Source organism: Chrysemys picta, chromosome 2, assembly GCF_011386835.1.
Source record: "Chrysemys picta bellii isolate R12L10 chromosome 2, ASM1138683v2, whole genome shotgun sequence".
Classification (NCBI taxonomy): domain Eukaryota; kingdom Metazoa; phylum Chordata; order Testudines; family Emydidae; genus Chrysemys; species Chrysemys picta.
The window spans coordinates 169,750,721-169,772,057 of NC_088792.1; the positions used below are offsets into that span (position 1 = coordinate 169,750,721).

General features: G+C 41.3%; 1 protein-coding gene across 1 annotated transcript in view; it reads left to right on the plus strand.

Annotated features, from left to right (window-relative positions):
* The first annotated feature begins 3,044 nt into the window (after positions 1-3,044).
* The window catches only part of PHLPP1 (PH domain and leucine rich repeat protein phosphatase 1), a 226,237-nt gene continuing 207,944 nt past the window's right edge, over positions 3,045-21,337 (plus strand). Inside the window, exon 1 of the mRNA XM_008170599.4 lies at positions 3,045-4,734. Coding sequence (XP_008168821.3) covers positions 3,240-4,734 — 1,495 coding nt within the window. The 5' untranslated portion in view covers positions 3,045-3,239. The remainder of the gene's footprint in view (positions 4,735-21,337) is intronic.

Sequence of the window (21,337 nt, forward strand, 5' to 3'; positions counted from 1 at the left end):
GTGTAATCTTAAGTCTGAACTTGCAGGTTTTCTAATATTTGTTCTATTTGAAAAAAATGTTGTTTCCCTCTTTAGATAAATATTTACCAGCTTAACTCAATGTCAGCAAAGTATTTCCTGGAAAATTCCTTTCCTTTAAAAAAAGGCTTAATTAATATAATACTAAGTGACAACAGTCTCTTTGGAACTTGCTGTTTACCTCTTGCTTGCCCCAAGCCAGGATCATTTGCCAAGCCTCCCATGTCCTTCTCTCTCTTCCTCCAGTCTCCCCAGACAAGTATCCCATATACCCCATTCCACCTCTGCTGCACTTCAAATTGGGGCATCTGTACTGGGGCTGCGGTGTCTTTGCAAGGACCCCATGGGGGCTCAAACTGTTCAAGGAAAACACCTTTGATAACTAAATAATTATGTTAACACCCTTTTTGTTCTTCTCCCCCCCCCAAAAAAAAAGTCAGAACCCATCACCACCTGCAAAGTATATTTGGACCTAAAATCTTGGAGAAAAGAGATGGTTAAGGAAATATATTCTGATTTGGACTCATAATCTTTATTTTATTTATTTATACTATTTTAGGTCTAAATAAAGCCTGAATCTCCTCTCACTTAAATTGGTTTAAATCAGATCAGAAGTAACTCCAGTTAAGTCAGTGGCATTACATTACATTGTGTAAAATCAGAAGTGACAATAGAGAATGTGGAAGGAAGTGTAGAATAAGAGTCTAAATATCTGGACTATGATATACTCAAAGCTGCATTTATGCTGCATATTGCCCCTTTCAAAGTTTTTTTGGACATAAATCTGAGCCTTTAATAGCTGAGTGCAGCATTCAACTGCTCTCATTTTATGTTCTGGATGTGATTCCGGTTATCTAGCTTAGAAAGAATTCCAAAGATGCTTTTGCTTGCAATTAGACCTAAGGCTATACACAAGATTACTGCAGATTCAGAACACAGCAATTAATTTACAAATCACTCTGTTCTAAAGGACAACAGTCTACCAGTGAAAATAAACTTGTGAGCCTCCTTTAGACACACATTTTACAAAGATTAAGATATATTTACATCATAAGTTCTTTAGAGAAGACCTTGAGTGTTTTCTGTGAAGTGAGCAGCACACTTTTTCAGGATAAAGATGATGATAATGTACAAATGGACATAGCCTGCTTTGTTGTTTCTCTTTACATTATAAATTTTTTTTTTAAAAATCACAAGTTTTGCAGTAGGTTTCACAGTTAGTGTTGTTTTACCGACACTAGAGATATTATCTTAACTAGTGGAGAAGATTTGTTTCTGTCTCCCATAATGTTGTTGATACTTGGTTAATTGCCAAAAGCAATTAGTTTAGTGCAGTCTGTAACATTTTTAACAAATATTTGGCAAAACATTTCACTGCAACTTTACAAAATGTACTAAATGGGGTACAACTCTCAAGCAGTTAGAACCTGATCCTGGGGACATTACTCGGCTAAAACTCCCTCTTGACTTCAGCAGCAGTTTTGCCTAAATAAATATTGTAGGATTGTGCCCTTACAATATTAAAACTCATGCTTTCAGATAGTTACACGTATTTACCACATATTTACAATTTTAATACATTATTTTATTTTGAGGCATATCTTTTTGGAAAATTTTGCAGCATCATTGTTGCTACTAAGCAATTTTTAAAATCAAAATATTTTAATTCAGTTTTCAGTGCTTGAAATGGGTGCCAGACCAACAACCACTTATCTGGGCACCAAACACATGCATCAGCTGTACAAGTTTTTTCACAATTGTATGCCTGTTTCTCCTTCCTGGTTCTAATCTGAAGAGATCATCCTCTATAGATGAGACAGTAGCTCAGACTCTTCTTATTAATTTGTTGGCCTCTTTACTGAAACAGCAAATAGGGTTGCCATTTCAGATTTTAAAAATTATGTGGAGATGGTAAATAGACTTGTAAGATTGTTTTACATAGGCCCTCAAGAAGCTATCAGCTGATAATTACTTTAAAATAGATTGCCTAAACCCAGTTTTAAACTAGTGAAAGGAGCTGCATATAGGTTTTATTATCAGTGCCTTGGGCCATACAGGGTCCCCGGAACACCTGGATTTATTTTTGAGAAAGCTCGATATAAAATGTAATAATTGGGTATAGATCCTAATATAGATTTCAAAACTAATTAAGCAATATGAAGAGTGGTAGTGAATGGCATTGCCTCAAAGTTAATGGTGATGTCCCCTGGGACATCTAGCTAGTCTATTCTTTATTCAGTTTCTTAAATCTCGTGGTCTCTGCGGAGAAATGAATCTGTGTTCAATACATTTATGATCTGGAAAAAGTGGTGAAGAGAAGTTTCCCAGCGATAGTAAATCAGTTTTAATTATTAAAAAGGAAGGAAGACCATGCCCATGATCCTAACCAGGGCCTCTGGATGCTGCTGGTTTTCAACAATTGTGGAAAACTTCAGGCTGGATTTAAGCACACTGGGGAGTTGAGCAACGCACTAGGGGAGGCAAATGTGCCTGGGGCCGGGTGGCTGCCAGCTGCGGGGGGAACCCGCCCGGGCCTGCGGCGTGCAGAGCGCTGGGGGAAAGCAGGGGCTAACACGAGGCTGCAGGCAGAGCCACCACGGTTTGTGCAGCCGCAGGTGAGGCATTTCTGACAGGGCCCCCGCTCTGGGGCAGTCACAGCAGCAGGTGCAGGCAGGCGGGCGCGCGGTAGGGACAAGAGGGCGGGAAGCTCGCTCGCGTTGGAGAGAAAAGGGGGGAAGCGGGGGCTGCTGGGACTTGTAGTTCGTGTGTGGGTGGGTGTCCTAGGGGAGCCGGCCGCGGACTCCATTTCCTAGCATGCCTCGCTCGCCCCCTGCCGTCACCTTGAATTTATCATCGGCGCCCCGCCCCACCGCGCCAGGGATGGCGTCAACCTGGGACGAGTATTCATGAGCCCGCCCCCTTCTCTCCTCCCTGAATGCTATTGTAAATAGAAGGTTGGGGTTGCTTAATATTCATGAGGCTCCGGGGAGGGGAGGCGGGAAGGCGGCTCCTCTCTCTGTCCCTAATGGCGCTCGCGACAGCTGTGGAGCGCGGCTGAGCCGAACGCGCGGAGACACCGACCGACGGAATGTTCCCAATTGCTACATAATCCGCCTCTGGAGCGCGGCGCTTCTCTCCGTTCTGTTTCCCCACCCCCCTTCTCCTCCGGGCTCGGAGCGGCGCTGCCCCGGGGAGGAGGCGGCATCCCCAGCCCCCGGGCAATGGAGCCCGCGCAGCAGCGAGCGAGAGAAGCCCCGGCGGCGGCGCGGAGCAGCAGCAGCGTGGAGCAGCAGGGCAGCTCCCCGGGCGAGAGGAACCGGGGTACGCCGGGCACGGAGAGCGGCGTGGAGCAGCCGGGCGGCGCCGAGGCCGGGCATCGAGAAGGCAAAGCAGCCGGGGGGCCGCGGAGGAGGCGAGGGGCCGCTGGGGGCTTCGCTCCCCACGCTGCGCTGGTGGCCAACGGGACTCAGGCTGCTCCCGGCCGGGGCAGCAGCGCCAACTCCCTGCTGCTGAGGAGGGGGAGGCTGAAGAGGAATCTTTCTGCAGCCGCCGCCGCCTCCTCCGCCTCCTCTTCCCCGGCTGCCCCTGCCTCGCTTGGCACCCGCAGCCTGGACAGGAAAGCGCTGCTGCTGAAGCCGCCCCGGCAGCTGCAGCCACTGCAGCCCCCGGAGCGGGACTGGGTGCGGCGGGACCTGCAGCGGGGCTGCGTCCATGTCTACGAGCGCCACATGTCCTACCTTCGCCCGGTGCTCTGCACGCTGGAGACCACGGCGGCCGAGGTGGCGGCCCGGCTGCTGCAGCTGGGCCACAGGGGGGGCGCCGGTGTGGTCCGGGTGCTGGGTAAGGCGAGCTCGCCGCCCCAGCAGGAGGCGGCAGCATTCCTAGAGGAGACACTCTCCGGCGCCGCGGCTGTAGCAGACCTGGGCAGCCTGACACCGCCCGACCCCCCGCCGGCAAGGCAGCAGCGGCCGGAGCACGATGAGAGGCCGAGAAGCCGCCGGGGGACCCGGCACGAGTTGGCCCGGCAACCGCCGGGGGACAACGGGGAGGCGGCCCGACCCGGCCGCCTGGCACTGAGTGACGGCGCCGGGGAGAGTAACTGGGCAGATCCCCGGCCGAGTCCCTCGTCCTCCGACTTCAGTCCCAGGGCGCCGCCGCCCGCCGAGCTCTACCTGGCTGGGCCGCCGCTATCCTGCCCCTCCCTCCTGGGCGAGCTGGGGCTGGCGGGCTCCGACACCGAGAGCTTCAGCCTCAGCCCCAGCGCTGAGAGCGTCTCCGATCGCCTGGACCCCTACAGCAGCGGCGGCGGCTCGTCGTCCTCCGAGGAGCTGGAGGTGGATTCTGCTGCGCCAGCGGCGGAAGGGGCAGGTGTGGGGCCGGGCAGGAGCCATCACCGGCCGGGCGAGTTCCCCTCGGTGTACCCCCTTCCGCGAACAGGGCGTGCGGGAGAAGAGCCCCCCGGGGTAGGGGTGGCTGCGGCAGCCCCTGCCGGCTCTAAGGTGTCTCACTTGGGAGGAGAGGCGGGCGCCTTGTCTCCCCTGCCCCCGGCCTTGTACGTGCAGTTCCACGGGGAGATCAGCCGCCGGCTGGAGGCACACGAGAAACCCCTGCAGATCCAGAACGACTACCTCTCACAGCTGGGCTTCCGGGACCCGTGGAGGGTGCAGGAGGAGGGTATGGACTCCGAGACCGGCTGCCTCATCCGCTTCTATGCAGGTGAGCAAAGGGGTGTGCCTGTAACAAGGCTGGCTGGGTGCGGGGTCAGCTCTGCCGACCAGAAAGACAAACACTAATCTGTGGGGTAACTAGACATCCCCAGTTGAGTATCAGGGGACTTACTTTAAAAACTGCACCTGTGGACTGTTTGTTATAGTTGCACCAGAGACATGCTGGGTTAACCTGTATTTGTTACAGTGTACTTGTAGTTATATAGGGTCCCCAAAGTGCCAGGTGCTTTACAAAAACATGGTGTGTCTTTGCCGTGAAAAGCTTACAATGATTATCTTCCCTCCTATTCATTTGCTGTACCAAATTCCACACCCCAGGAACCCCACTGAAAAACCTGGTTAATGTTCAGTTATCATTTATGTGGCTAGACAGTCATGAAAACCAATCAGCAACTTTAGCAAAAGCCCCTGTTATCCAAAATTCACATTATCTGAGCTTATTCAGTGTTTCTGATGCTGTTTGGGTCATGAAGGTTGTACTGTAATGTTGAAGATTTTTTTCCTCCTCCTACGTGAAATTTAGCATCTACATTTAAGGTTAAATCAGAAGTTCTAATACATTATGTCTGTCTTCCACAACTCTTTGTTGAGCTGAAAAGGCCAAAAAAGGATCTCTTAAATATTAATTTGCATCATACAAATAGCTTAGCTGTATATTATACATGGCTTTCAACTGTTTGTTCTTAAAACATGAAGCTGAGGGCAGGGCTGCATAGAGATGTGTGGTAAAGATGGATCTTCAAAATTCAACCACTTTAGGCTTGTAATTGTACAGGTAGCACCAGTAGTTGATGTGAGTTCATAGAAGTGCATATTGCTGAAAACTAAATTCTGTATTTACATTTAAAAAAAAAAATTGTTAAAAGCAACTGCAGATGTTTGAGCAGTTTATACAGAAGAGTCCTGTCTGTATTGAAAGAATAAGACAGTAACCACGGAAGTGTATATAGGCAAAGTAACCTTTAAGAATGTATCCAAATTTTGGTCACAAAAACTAAATTTTTAGTGAAACTTTGGTGGGTGGCTTACCAAGCAGAACATGGGAAGTCATTGTTTTAATTTTTGCACTGAATTTGTGATATCCGCTTTAAAACATGTGATGTCAATTGTGTTACTGACTTAATGTAAAATGTCAACCATATAGTTGCATAAATAGTTTGCATTTAATTTCCTTGTCCATCACTTTAAAAATTAGGGGAGAGAAAAGAACTATTGAACATTCAAATACCTGCCATGTATTTGAATATGTGGTCACCTGTAATACGTGAGTTTATTTCAATGTACATATCTTGTATCTTACAAGTTGGTACTACACCTCTACCCCAATATAACGCTGTCCTCGGGAGCCAAAAAATCTTACCGTGTTATAGGTGAAACTGCTGGGACTTGTATCGAACTTGCTTTGATCTGCTGGAGTGTGCAGCCCCTCCCCTTAATCCCCCCCCAGCACTCCTCTGGCAAGGAGTTCCACAGGTTGTCTGTGCGTTGTGTGAAGAAATACTTCCTTTTATTTCTTTTAAACCTGCTGCCTATTAATTTTATTTGGTGCCCCCTAGTTCTTCTGTTATGAGAAGTAGTAAACAACACTTCCTTATCTGCTTTCTCTACATCAATCATGATTTTATAGACCTCAATCATCTCTCCCCTTAGCTGTCTCTTTTCCAAGGTGAAAAGTCCCAGTTAATCTCTCCTCCTATAGAAGCTGTTTCATACCCCTAATAATTTTTGTTGCCCTTTTCTGAACCTTTTCCAATTCCAATATATCTTTTTTGAGATGGGGTGACCACATTTGCACACAGTATTCGATATGTGGGCGCACCATGGATTTATATAGTGACAACATGATATTTTCTGTCCTATTAGCTATCCCTTTCTTAATTATTCCCAGCATTCTATTTGCTTTTTTTGACTGCCACTGCACATTGAGTGGATGTTTTCAGAGAACTATTCACAATGACTCCAAGATCTTTCTTGAGTGGTAACAGATGATTTAGACCCAATCATTTTATAAGTATAGTTGGGATTATGCTTTCCAATGTGCATTACTTTGCATTTATCAACATTAAATTTAATCTTCCATTTTGTTGCAGAGTCACCCAGTTTTGAGAGATCCTTTTGTAGCTCTTCGCAGTCTGCCTGGGTCTTAATTATCTTAATTTTGTATCATCTGCACATTTTGCCACCTCACTGTTTACCCCTTTTTCCAGATCATTTATGAATATGTTGAATGGGACTGGTCCCAGAACAGACCCCTGGGGTTCACCACTATTTCCCTCTCTCCATTCTGATGCTTCCCTTAAGTTTCTAGCATGTACCATACCAGTATTTTCACTGCAAGAGTATTGCTCAGTTATTGCAGGAGTTAGTTGGGAGGGGATAGATACCTTGGGATCAGAAAGAAATTTAAAACCATTTCAGGTGGTTGTAGACTTAATGTCTTAACTATGCAATAAGGTGTAATTAAGCAGGTCTCTTAAGGAATGTCTCTTTTTTTCTAAACTCATTATTTCCACTCCCATAGTTAAGTGGGAATATACAAATTTGGTCCCAAATGTGGTAGCAACTGTGTTTGCGCTTCTGTATGCTTCACAAATTGCACATTATTTAAATAAAATAAAAGTAAAAACCAGGAGCCTTTTACAGGCTTGCTCACAGCCACATTTTAATGTTAATGCGTGACTATTTTAATTTTAAAAAGATCCATAGAATGCCAAAGTTCTGAATCTCTAAATAATTATTTAGGCATGGGATAATCTTTTGCTTTTATCCACTTGATAGAAAACTTAACAGCTTGTAAAAACTGAATTTCCTGGCTTTAAAACACAATTTAGTAGGATAAGTACATACTATGGAGTATGTAGTGGATTAAAACAAACTTAAATTTGAGTTAAACAATCTCAAATATTGATTAGCATACCATTTTTGAGCACTTTCAAACAAAAACCTTTCACTCAGTTTTAGATTCATATTTCTCAGGATGACTTGTTTTAATAACCAAATTATGAAACCCCTATAATGAGGTGTCTATAATAGAATGGCTACATTAATTGGTAGCCTATGCCATCCAAAACTAGTGATTAAAAATAATAGACAACATTTAATCATACCAATTTCATGTAGCAGTCTTAGAAGTCAATTAAGTAGCCATCTCCCTTTCATACCCTATGTCTCAGGCAAACAGGTGTAACAGTAAGTGGTAGTGGTGAACAGACAATAAATGCACAGAGAAACAAGATGGATGAGGTAATATTTTTTGTTGGACCAACTTCTGTTGGTGAGAGAGACAAGCTTACACAGAGCTCTTCAGATCCACTAAGAGATTTCCTCACTCACCTTGCGTCTCTAATATCCTGGGACCAACACAGCTACAACAATACGTACAGTAAATACACAGGACAGAATTAACAAAAAATGGCATAGGAAAGTGTTGAATTATTCCCTATGCTAGTCTGGTCCCCTATATTCTAGTGGAGGGCTTCACCTAAGAGGCATGGAAGGAGCAGATGCCCCTCACATTGGATATTTCTGGCTGTGATAAGCAATGTGGTTACAAATGGTGACTCATAAAGACCCTGGTGGAGGGTTCTGAGGGCTGCTCTAAAACAGTGCACCCCTTGCTCCCCCAGCCATCAGTCTCTTGGGTGGTGCATGAATGGATGGAGGTGTTGGTTGCTATCTATCTTTACAATTTCCTGCAGATACAGTAGGAATTGGTGTACTCTTTCCCTGGTCACTTTTATCTTTGCTTCCCTGATATTCTAAAATTGTGTTACCCAGAAACATGCCTATGCAAGGTGAACATGAGTAATAAACTGCATGGATACTAAATTGAAATTTACAAGGGTAATGTCCAGTAAGGTATTGATATTAGCATCCAGATCTTAGAGTGATCCCTCTAACTTTAGAACATGACAGAACCTATTATCTTAAAAAGAAATCTCTCTCTCCTTCCCCCCCCCCCCCCCCCCCCCCGCAAAATGAAACTCTGGAAAAAATTGAAGAAAAATGTAATTTTTCTCCCTTTAATAAAAATGTTTAGCACTTTAAGTGGAGGAAGATATTGCAACACTTAAATGTACTTAAAATATAGGATGCTAGTAGAGTGCTACATTTCTCTGTGTGGAATTGCAGCTTTTAAAAAAAGCCAAGCAAACAAAATGCAGAAACTTGTCGCTTGACAATTTTATGGCAAAGTTCTTTCTATATTCTACATGTAATTAGTAGGAGGCATGTTTACTTTAGCTCACTTCAAGATGTGGCTTGCACATTTCCAGTATTTCTCCATCGGCCTGCTCCTCTCTTATTTTTAAGATCATGGAGGTGTTTAACTCTCGTCTTAAGATCTGTAACATTTAAAGTTACAGTATAACTCTGTTGTTGAAGTGAAACACATCTTTTGGGCCTTTAGGGCCTGATCCTGTTCCAATTAATTTCACTGTGAGCAGAATCAGGCCTTAAGTGACTAGTCATGCACAGTAACGTCGTGCTCAGTGGGAATCTATTTTTAACAGACTTTCCTCAAAGTCCAAAATATTAAACCTTAATTTAAAAGGATGTGGTTAAATAGCTTTCTGCTGAGGTATTTTACTGGATTATGGAACTCAGTAATAATCCATAGTGCAATTATACTCATGATATTGTAGCTGTGAGACCGATTAGATCAGAGTTACTAAATTATTCCTTAAACCGTAAGAGTGGCTTTGATCCAACATGCTTTTTGAACACCAAGTATACTCTCCCTTACTGCTCTGTTTACCCCCCCCCCCAAAAAAAAACAAAAAAACAAAAACCCAACTTGTGAAACATTCTCTCCGTGGACTTGACTTCTTAAATTTTCAATGCAGGCAAAAATGTGCTGCTAGTACAAATAATTTTAAAATGAACAGATCATTGTAGGACTAATCACTTTGAGTTTTCAGGTCAAAAGAAAGCTTAAAAGGGCTTCCTTAACTTATTCATGCTGCATTTTTAATCTGCACGCTGTAAACAATGTGTTCTCTGAAATGATTTCTGAAAACTTGTCTTTTGCAACTGGCATTTTGGGGCTTCTTTTTGGCACTTGCTGAAATGTGGCATTACTTTTGACCCTGAAACTCCGTGTGAGTCATGAGGCTTCCATACTGCTGGTGTCATCAAATACTGCTTTTCAGGAAAATTGCCTGTAGGCAGAATATTGAGAAATGCCAGTTGTAATAAAGAACTTTCATTTCAAACATGGTTGTCAGATCTTATTTGAGAAATGCTTCTTGCCCATATGACCTTTCAGAAAGCAGTGTTGAGAAAAATATGTTCAGCTTTATATCAAACTTTATTTTGATGTAAAATATGTCAGTCTTCCATTTTTGTCTCAATTTTGGGACAATTAAGACATCAGTCAATCTAACTGGATTAAAAATAGTCAGTTTTTGAAGCTGGAAATGTTAATGTTACTATGTGGGCAGGAACAGGTTTTAGACACTTAATGTTATGTGACACATAGGCTTTCTAGAGTGTGGCACATGTGGAATTGGCTAGACTTCTGTATATTTTAGGCATAGTGTGGAAGTCATGATTCTGAAGTTGTACCACTTTGTGGTAAAGAGAGAATGAATAACTTAATACAACTGTAGCAAAATATTGGCACCTTTTTTTCTTCAAGAACTACTAGTGGTCTTAAATTGAGTTAATCAAATACGATGCATAAGCATAAAACTAGAAATGTACTTTTAAGGTCTCTCTCTTTCGTTGGTTTTGCATCGCTGTTTTTGTTTTCAACTCCATTATTTTATTTAATGTAATACACCCCACTTTTCCCAAAGACGTCATTGAGAAGGTAAGCTCTTTGGTGTGTTAACTTAAACATAACTGTACGACCAAGCACTTTAAAGAAAACAGTTTTTAGCTTGAAGCTTCCTACTTTATTTTCTTTTATTTTTCCTTCCTGTTTCTAGTTTGATGTAAATTGTATGTACCCTGATCACTTACATAAGAATGGTCATAGTGCATCAGACCAGTGATCCATTTAGCTCAGCATCCAGATCTCTGACAGTGGCCTGTTCCTGATGCATCTGACAGTTGGAGGTTTAGGGACATCTAGAGCATGGGGTTATGTCCCTGACTAACTTGGTTAATAGCCATCGATGGACCTTTGCTTCATGAACTTATCTGATTCTTTTATGAGCCCAGTTATGCTTTTGTCTTCACAGCATGCCCTTGCAACGAGTATTCAGGGTGTGGGCGTACCATGGATTTATGTAGAGGCATTATATATTTTCTGTCTTATTACTGTCTTATTATCTATTCCTTTCTTAAAGGTTCCTAACACTTAGGTTTTTTGGGGGGGAGGAGAAACTGCCACAGCATATTGTGTGATATTTTTCGAGAGAACTTTCCACGATGACTCTAAGATCTTCCTTGGGAGGTAAAAGCTAATTTAGACCCTGTCATTATTGTATGTATAATTGGGATTATGGTTTTGGATGTGCATTACTTTGCACTTATCAGCATTGAATTTCATCTGCCATTTTCTTGCTCAAGTCACCCAGTTTTGTGAGATCCCTTTATAACTCTTCGCAGCCAGCTTTGGCTCACTTGCAAATTTTGCCACCTCACTGTTTATCCCTTTGCCAGGTCATTTATGAATATGTTGAACAGAACAGGTTCCAGTAGAGATCTGGGGGGGGAGGGATCCTGCTATTTACCTCTGCCCACTGTGAAGACTGGACACTTATTCCTATTTTTTCCCCCTCTTCCCCGTCTTTTAACTAGTTACTGATCCATGAGAAGACCTTTCCGCTTATCCCATGACTACTTACTTTGCTCAAGAGCCTTCTATGCTGGACCTTGTCAAGGGTTTTTTTTTTTTTTTTTGAAAGTCCAAATACACTGTTGACTGGATCACCCTTGTCCATGTGGTTGTTGATTCTCTGAGAATTCTAATAGATTGGCAAGGCATGATTTCCATTTACAAAAGCCACGTTGACTCTTCTCAAACATATTGTATTGATCTGTGTCTGATAATTTTGTTTTTTTTATGTAGTTTCAACTAGTTTGCCTGATATTGACATTAGGCTGACTGGCCTATAATTGCCAGGATCCTCTCTGGAGCTTTTTTTAAATAGGTGTTACATTAACCACCCTCCAATCACCTTGTACAAAAGCTGATTTAAGCGATAAGTTTCATACTGCAGTTAGTAGTTCGCAATTTCATATTTGAATTCCTTCAGAATTCTTGGGTCAATACCATCCGGTCCTGGTGACTTCTTATTGTTTGTTTAATTTGAGTTTCTTCCAAAACCACCTCTATTGACACCTCAATCTGGGACAGTTGCTCAGATCTGTCACCTAAAAAGAATGACTATGGTGTGGGGATTTCCTCTACATCCTCTGCAGTGAAGACTGATTCAGAGACTTCGTTTAGCTTCTCTGAAACAGCCATATCTTCCTTGAGCGCTGCTTTAGCACCTTGATCATCGATTACCCCACCGATTGTTTGACAGGCTTCCTGCTTCTGATGTACTTACTTTTATATTTTTTTTCTCCCTTAGTTTTTATGTCCTTAGCTAGTTGCTCTCCAAATTTGTTCTTGGTTTGCCTTCTTAAATTATGGCAAGTCAAAGAAAAAGATATGGCCCTTTCTGTTTCCATCACTAGGATTTGACTTCCCATTTTTAAATGATGCCTTTTTGTGTGTGGCTGCCTTTTTTACACTTTTTAACCGTGGTGGCATTTTTTGGTGTTTTTTTTTCTTCTTTTATGTATTTGGGATATACATTTAGTTTGAGCCTCTATTATGGTGTTTTAAAATAGTGTCTGTGCAGTTTGCAGGCATTTCACCCCTTGTGAGTAAGGGACACATTTCTGTATCATGTAGTAGGAGGGGAAACCATTGGTAAATCCTCTCACCTCAGTGAGACCAGACCCCATTAATCTGGTTTGAATCTGAAACATTTAACCTTGGTATGCTAAAGTGACCAAATGTCTACCTCTGAAGTTACATTTTTCCTTGTCAGCAAGTTAAAAATGATTGAATCACTGTTAGTTTGCAGCACTTCAGTTGATGTGAAGATTCAGTTGGTGTTATGAAGCCAGGGGGGCTACAGTATGGGCAGGCCTTTCAAATAGTGGAGGAGGAGCTACACTGATAACATTGGAATGCTGTTGTAGCTTGAGTTGATATGCAACAGCTGCAAGTCCCGTAGTATTTACAGTTCTCTCACAAATCCTGGTGCACACTTAGCTAGCTTCCATTATTTATAAGTATATATGAAGTTCAAATTTAAATCTCAATATTAAGTAAATTGCAAATACTGCTATATTCTGTAAATATTTAGTACTTAAATTAGAATGTTTAAGTGTTGAATTTCACTACTGATGCAGTATAGAACATTGTATTCTTTTTCTCTATATTTCTTCAAGTTTACTTACAATGTAAGTATCTGATATTCTGACTTGCCCTTCTCCAAATCCCTAAAAGCTCTCACTTTTGGAGTTCTGTGCATAAATCCCCTCTTGATGATGGTATCATCGGTATACCTAAAAACCCTGAACATGGCCTCATAAAGGCAATGGCAATAGCAATGGGGCAAAAGGAAACTTAAAGCCCTTATACAAAACAATATTAGCAACTGGCTTTTACTGACTGAGAAGTATTTACTGCTTTATTCGTCTAATGAGACAATGTAAAGGAAGCTTTTTTAAAGACCTAATTATATAATACAGCTGTAGTGAATGTTTCTATGGAGTTGTCTTAATGATTTATTTCTGGAAAATGTACACAAAGTGCACTTTTTCACTGTTTTCTACTTTATCTTAACAAATTCTTGTAGGTGTTGGAAACTCAAAAGAAAACTTCCCGTTTGTATTAAATTGTTTAATTTTGAAGTATAGTTTAACCTCTGATTACCTTCAAATCAAGTCCTCATTTTTGCACTTCCCTTTGATTTTTAAAAGACACACAATTTGAAGAAATTGATTGACAGGATATTATTTTAGTGTTTAAAAAAACACCACTTCTGGGCCAAAAATGCACATTGTGCACCTGTATCTAAACAACTCTTGCAGAACTTCTCGGGTGTTGAATTGGGAGCTGGATGCTCTCTGCCATTGGAGTCCATGGCAAAAGCTGCTTTGGTTAAAATGGGAACAGATTTTGGCACTTGGGGCCTGTTCAATTCCTGTTGGAATTGAATCAGCCCTTCAATGAGCAGACAGATGGAACTTTCCTCCATGCTAACACCTTTTTAAAGGTGGATTTTTGGATGGCTTACCTGGCAGCCATTTAAAAAAAACACCAGGAAGCTGAAACTGTGCTGCTAACTGTCTGAGAAATGTGACCCACTTTCACCACCCAATTGACTATTAATACTTCATTTAAAAAAAAAAAACCCTCCATAATGAATGTATTTGAACTCTTTACAAAGTTTTTGGCCTTCAGAAACTTTGGGGCAATCCGTTTATTCTAATGGTTGCTGCACTATTAACATCTCATGGAAGGGAGTCTGTCACTTGTTCGGTTTGAAATTCTTTTTTTAGAGCTTTCTGCGCTTGGGCTTCAAATACATTGTGTAATATGGGACTTGTCCTCCAAAAATAAATCCACATAAAAATCTAATGGTGTGGTTCTTTTTTTTTTTTTTTCAAGCCGGTGTGGCTAGGATTAAACCCACATGGACTACTGTAGTTAAACATTCAAGTTTAAGGTGTTATGCTATCTAAACCACAGTTGCAGTTTTTATTTGGTGGCATAATGTTAAAGTTAAATATATTCTTTTACCACAAAGCATGTTATAAATATAAATTACATTACACATGCATACAAGGAACAGCCTCAATTGCTGCTGGAATGTGACAGCTGCCTTAACTGCACAAAGCAACATTTGTGGGCTGGAAATGAATAACAATATTTGTCCAGTTGATATTCTACGGGGAATTTAGGTAGGTAGAATAACTACCCAAACGTCACTTGTTGTAGTGCCCATGCTAACACACCTATTTTGAAAAATAACAATAATTGTGATCCCATGTTGAGTCTTAGATGTGAGATAATACCTGTAAAGGCACCCTGTGCCCCTTCCTCAACAATGCCATGCATGGTCATTGACTCAAAACCACTGAATTGTCAGTGCCACTTTTGCCACAACCTGGATTTTATTTGAAGATCTCCTGTTCAAGTGCTAACTAGACCTTACCCTGTTCAGCTTAGATGTTGTGTCTTCACAACTGTAAGTGGCATGGCTGCAGCTGATATAAATTCTGGAAGAATGTGACTGAAGCAAACTGTCTTACTCTCCCTCCATTTTTCAAAATATTGCTATTTAATATTCAATAATTTGCATTTAAAAAGAAACTAATCTGTCTCTAAAATCAACATCTGTTTTAGCCTTTAAATAAAAATTGCCTGGGGTGGGGAATTGTTGAATTTGACACCGCAGCATGCCTGTAGGTTTTCTATTGGTAGGAAACTAGAATTTCTCCCAATTGGCTTTTGTGGCCATGGGTTGATTGCTGAAACTATTCATTCCCAAATGAGGCCAACCATTTCTTAGTGTGACAGTTGACAATTTTTTATGAAGTCAGTAAAACTTTCAAATGAATATTCAGAAGCAGAATTCTTTTTAATTATATCTAGGCTTGGTTTTTAGGGTAAAAACTGAAAATAGTATGGTATATACATGTACGCTTGTCTTTTTAGACGGACAAAATGTGTGAATTTATGCATGAAATATACCTCTGGCTTAAGTGTGTAACTCCATTGAGGAGTTGTCAAAGATAAATTTGGTCCTGTAACTTGTATTCCCTTGATGAGACACTGAATGACTAATAGCCCGAAGTCAGTGGGTGTATTTCAATTGACTTCCATGGCCCTTGGATCAGATCTATGGTCAGGGTTGACAGTTTTCTGGGGAAAAACGAGTTTAGGACATGGTGATGGGAAATACTAGCTTAAACCCAGTTTACACTGGGAAAACTGGGAAAAAATAATTGCATTAGTGTCCAGCAAATTCAGCAAGCACATAATGAATCTTTTCAAACTTTGGGTACATCCATTCAGAACTGAGAAACAGGCTCAGTCTATCCCAGTGGTCCCCAAACTTTTTAACTTTATTCCTCGCACCCTCCTGCCCCTGAGCTGGAGCTGGCAGCAGGGCTGCAGCTCTGGGAGGAGGAACACGGACAGGGGTAAGGGGGACGAGGCTGGGGAGTAGAGCTAGGTGGTGCTCCCTCCTCACCCTCCCCTTATGGGGTGTGCCCCACAGTTCAGGGAGCTCTGGTTTATCCACTACATCAAAGTTGGTCTTCTGCTACAGAATATTGCATGATCAAGTGGACCTGGACTCTGCATACTTCTGACTGCTCAGTGCTTCAAGCCTACACATCTCCTGAATTGTTGTTGTTTTCATATAATCAAATGTTTTGGCTTTTGTAATACTGAGAACTGAAATGAGTCATGACATGTATAACTTGAAAATATCAAACCAAAATGTATCCAGACATTCCAAGGCTCAGCATTATTACAGATTAGTATTATGCCCACTGCAGTTCTACTTTTTATTTGTGTAACCCTAAATCTATGAATCTACTGCCTTATGTAACTGCAGTTTGGACACGTAACTAAAACTAAGTGTAATAGGGTGTGCATTAACAACACAGTTTTTAAACTAGAAGATGCCTTAAACTGGGGCTAATTTAGTCTTTCCTGGGGCAATAAAAACCATGATTTTACTTGGCAAAAAACACCTCTGGTAAATACCATGCTATCCCTGCCCATAGTTCTCAACCCCCCCCAAAAAAAATTAAAATAATCCCCACCCCAACAGCCACCTTCCCACTACAGATTTCCAAAATTCTCATTTACTTAGCTGCCCTTCCTAGAGTTGTAGGGTCAAAATGTCTTTTAAAATGTATTTATTTTGGGAGTGTCTTTTAGACACCAGCCACTAATAACAGATTTCTTTCCTGTAACACAAGTATTGTTTTAAAAACTTCCTTGAGCATAAAAAAACCTTTTTCCACTGAGTAAGAGTGGAATGGAATAGAGTTGTTGCAGGATAATAATTTGTATTTCATCAAAGATCTGAGAGATCTGTGCTGTTACAGCACAGAGTTTTTGAGTCAGATTATGCTTTGCCTCTAAACAAAGAGGCATCCTGCTTTCCCCAGTCTATTCATGCACAACTCATGTTATTGAGGAGCTAAATATTTTCTCCTCCCTCTGCATGTGCACCATGTGTCTGGTGGACCAGTAGAGTAGAGTCAGTCCCCAAACAAAGATATTAAGAAGTAAAGATGACCTCTTGTTGTAGTCTCCTGTAGCTGTATTAGGCGCTCTGTGCATGAGGGTAGGGAATGGGGTCATGTCTTCGCCCCCAACCCCCATTCTGTTTCCAGGCTTATATTGCATAGAATTAATTTAGCTCCTTTAACCCACTCCTCTCTCTGCAAGCATTCAAACGGTTGTGCCAACTTTATTTTAAAATGATTGGATGGATCCCACAAGGTGCTGAGTAGATATCTGCAGCTCTTTTCAGGATCAGACCCTAAAGTGTTAGATGCTAATTTGCATAAAATATCAAACATAATTGATGCTTTTAAAAGCATTGATGCTTTTATATTATGTAATCTGAACGCAGACTGGTTTTATCTGTTTATATCCCACATAGGAATCTGCTTCTGACCCAAAGGGAATGAGATGGTAAGCAAGAACTAAAATAAATGGGGGCTCATTCTCTTTCTAATGGGTTGTCTAGTCAAAGGAGAATTGTTGAAAACACATTAGAAAATAGGCAGCACTAGAATAAAATTTGTAATTCTAATCTCTACAACTTCAGTTAATCAAAACAATACCAACCCTGTTTCCTTATTTTAGTGAGGAAAAGCTACACGTTTGTACTTAAGTTGTTTAAACAGCTTCTTGATGCTCAGTTCAGCACATCTTTTTGCTTTAAGATAAATAAAGTAGAAAAATTGAAATCTCTTACGAATTATGACTTTATTTTTATGTGGACCACAGTCTAACTTGAAATTTAATGAGAACCTCACATAGTTTTAATATTTGAAGGTTAATTAGGTCAGTGAGGCAGTCTCCTAACTAGAAATGTATATAGTGATATTGCTTCTTTGACAAGTAAACACTTCTTTTGGTCTCTTTCCTACCCTGACCCCCACAGAAGCTCTCATAAAGCAAATTATAATCCATTAGAAAAGAGGAAGCAATATGTTTACAGTATTATGGTTGTGTTTCAGAACCCTGTAAATGTGAATTAAAAGTGGATTTTTAACTTTTGCACAACTTACCTGTTAGCAGCATGATTGGTCATTGTAGAGCTGGCTACTTATTGTTGTAGGATGCATAGTGACTACATTAGTTCAAATAAACAGTGATTTAGCCTCGTCCATGATACTCTCTGCTGTACAGTACTCAGTGCAATAAGAGGTCCAGCAATGTGCAGTACAATCAAAATCCCTATTCATCGGTCATAGCCTTTTGTGATAAGTAAGGACTTGAATCTTGTGATATTTGTGAAACTGGATTATATAGAGTGCAGCTTCCATGTTTTTGTGTTCTGTACTGGCTGGGGGTTGATATGATGCTGAAGCTGACTTTCTGGATCAGGCCCCTTCTCTTTACCTGCTGCCGAAGCCCGGGATGGCTCACATCTGTAATACTGTACATCAAAGAGGTGTAACCCCAGTATGTAATGCTCTATCATAATCTGAGCAGTTTCAGATTAAAGGTGAAGGTGGCTGCAATCTGGGCTCTTGGCAAGATGCCACTGTTCATTTTAGCTGGTGGAACAACTTGGCTACCCCTGCCTTATAAGCATATATATTTCAATTGTTTTGAGACAAGTGTGTTTTTTTTTAATCTTCCACAGTGATAATGATGGATCAGTTGCAGGCTTCCTCATCTCCCAACTTTGCTAAACTTGCTAGTAAGATGTTTGTCCTCAATGAAGCCTTTGGGAGTTAAATATCAGAGCTTGGGTTTTTCCTCTCTTTTAAGCATGCTTACCGATATGCTTAGGCCTTTTGTTCTGCAAGGTGATATGCATAACAGTAGCCCTAAATTGTAATCTGACAGGGAGGATTTGTTCTAAAAGAATTAACATCAGATGCTGGAAATCTTCAGTTGAAGGCCAGAATCCTGAACAGTTGGCAGTGAAGAAAACTGTGAGGTTTGTCTACATAGACACGCTAGCTTGGCATATCTATGTCTGTAAACTGTGGCAGCTCAAACCATGATTTAAAACACACGAATGAAAAGAACAAAGTTTAGAGTACTGACAAAGCATCACACTTGGTGTCTGAGAGAAGTGTATGAAAGCAGTTGCAAAATCAAACTTTTTGTGGTACACCTTTGTGTTACTTTACTAGTCATTGCTCGTTCAAATTTTAAAGCCCTAAAACTCTCCAAAAATACTTGATCTTAAAAACATCATGTAAAGTAGGTATGAAAGAAATAGATATGAGGCTGGTGTTGCCACAGCAGGGGAGTTAATGATGTCTGGATTGGCAGCAAAAATATTTCCATGTTTTTAATGTGTTTTAAAATTGAACTTAAATTTGAATGTCCTTAGTTCTTAGTAATCATCTGATCTAATACTACAGTCTCAACCTTCACTGCAGTTTAACAAGGGTTTTTTTTTTTCTTGCTAACGTGTGTGAATAAATTCTGTTCATGAGGAGGATTTTCTTTGCTGTGAATCGATATCTAACATTGCACGTTTGGACTATTATTTGGTGGCTAGAAAGCTGCCTTTTGGTTTGGTGTAGGTAGTGAGGTATAGAGGACAAGACGGTAAAGCATAGGCCTGGTCTATGCTACACAAGCCAACATAAGGAAGCTTACATCAGTGGGAGCAAGGCTGTAGTGCGTACATAATTAGGTCGATGTAAGTGCTCCACAGGGTGGATAAAAATCAGTCTAAAAATTTTTTTTTTTCCTCAAAGCATATCTAAAGAGTTTTAATTAAGATACATTATAGCTCAAAGATATCTCATCATGGAATAGGGATTATAAACTCTAATTCTGTAGTATGAGACCATATATTGGTGTAATGTTTAAGAAAAGCTTTGTAAATGAGTTCCAATAGTTAATGGATTAGGGACTCAATTTTATGGGGTTCTAGAGGCTTCTGTATAGATTATTTAGGTTAATCTTTTTATCTACCCAATGGGCCTCAATGCTCAGTCCAGAAGAAGCATCAGAGATGCTTAGATTTGCACTTCTCAGACTGTGGATTTGTCTCTCCAGAGGTAACATGCTTGTTAACAGCAAAAATGTTTTTAAATACATAATATATAGAGGTGAGAAATAACAGACCTCAACTCTATTGTCCTTCTGCAAATTTGTGTACACAGTCAATCCCTTATCTCTCTCTAAAAGTGCAAAATTTCTAAGAGTTCAATGAATAGAAAATTGTTGGGGGAGGACTAGATCTGGACAAGGAGAAGAAGTCTGGAGATGAATGTGAGAAGCGAGGGACATATGCTTGTTTTGTCAAAATATTATATGTTTGCTGTTGAAGAAAAAAATCCAGAATACTTAACGTTGTTGTTGTTGTTGTTGGTTAAATAAAACAATTTAAATGTCTGTCTGGTGATGTTCTCCTTCTAGAAAATCAAGAAAATCCTTCAAATATTAATGATTAACCTGTTGAATTGGAGATAGTTCACCTCCTAATGACTTCATAAATATCTACTTCATTTACCTTTGGTAAATGAAATAACCAAACAATCATTCATTTTCTGATATAGCTGTAAAACTAATCTGAAAAGTTTTTTTCAAAATAAATCACTGTTTAAAAATGTATAGTGTACCTTCTAAAAATGAAACCTACATCTATCTCTGAGTTGTGAATAATATGTATTAAGGTTATAATAACCAACAAGAATGGACTTTTATGTAGAAAACCATGATTAAATCGAATCTTCCTGACTAGTGATTTAAATCAAGTCCACTCTGGTGCTCCACTACACTGACATAACTCCACCTCCACAAGAAGTTTAGGGCTTATGTCAGTGTAGTTAGGGTGACACAGGCCTTGGCTACACTGCAGGGGAAATTCCATCTAAGCTACGCAATTGGAGTTACGTGAATAGCATAACTCAAAACTATGTAGCTTAGATCTATTTAGCGTGGGGTCCACACTACACAGTGTTGACGGGAGATGCTCTCCCATCGACTCCCCCTTCTCTTTTCAATCAGTGGAGTACAGGAGTTGATGGGAGAGCGATCTGTGATCGATTTAGCGGGTCTTCGCTAGACCTGCTAAATCGACCACCAGTGTATTGGTTGGCACTGGTAGATAGGGTTACCATATCTCATAAATAAAAAAAGAGGACCCTCCACGGGCCCTGGCCCCGCCCATTTCCCCACCCCTGGCTCCGCCCCTTCCCCACCCTAACTCCGCTCCCTCCTCCCTCCCACTCCCAGCCAGGGGGAAAGGGCTGCCCCAGTGCTACCAGCTTCAGGGTTTGGTGGGCAGCCCCCAGACCCTGCGCCCCCAGCCGGCGCTTTCCCCAGCTCAGCTGGAGCCTGGGAGGGGAAGCGCCCAGCCGGGGGTGCAGGGTCTGGAGGCTGCCCGGCAAACCGTGAAGCCGGTAGCGCT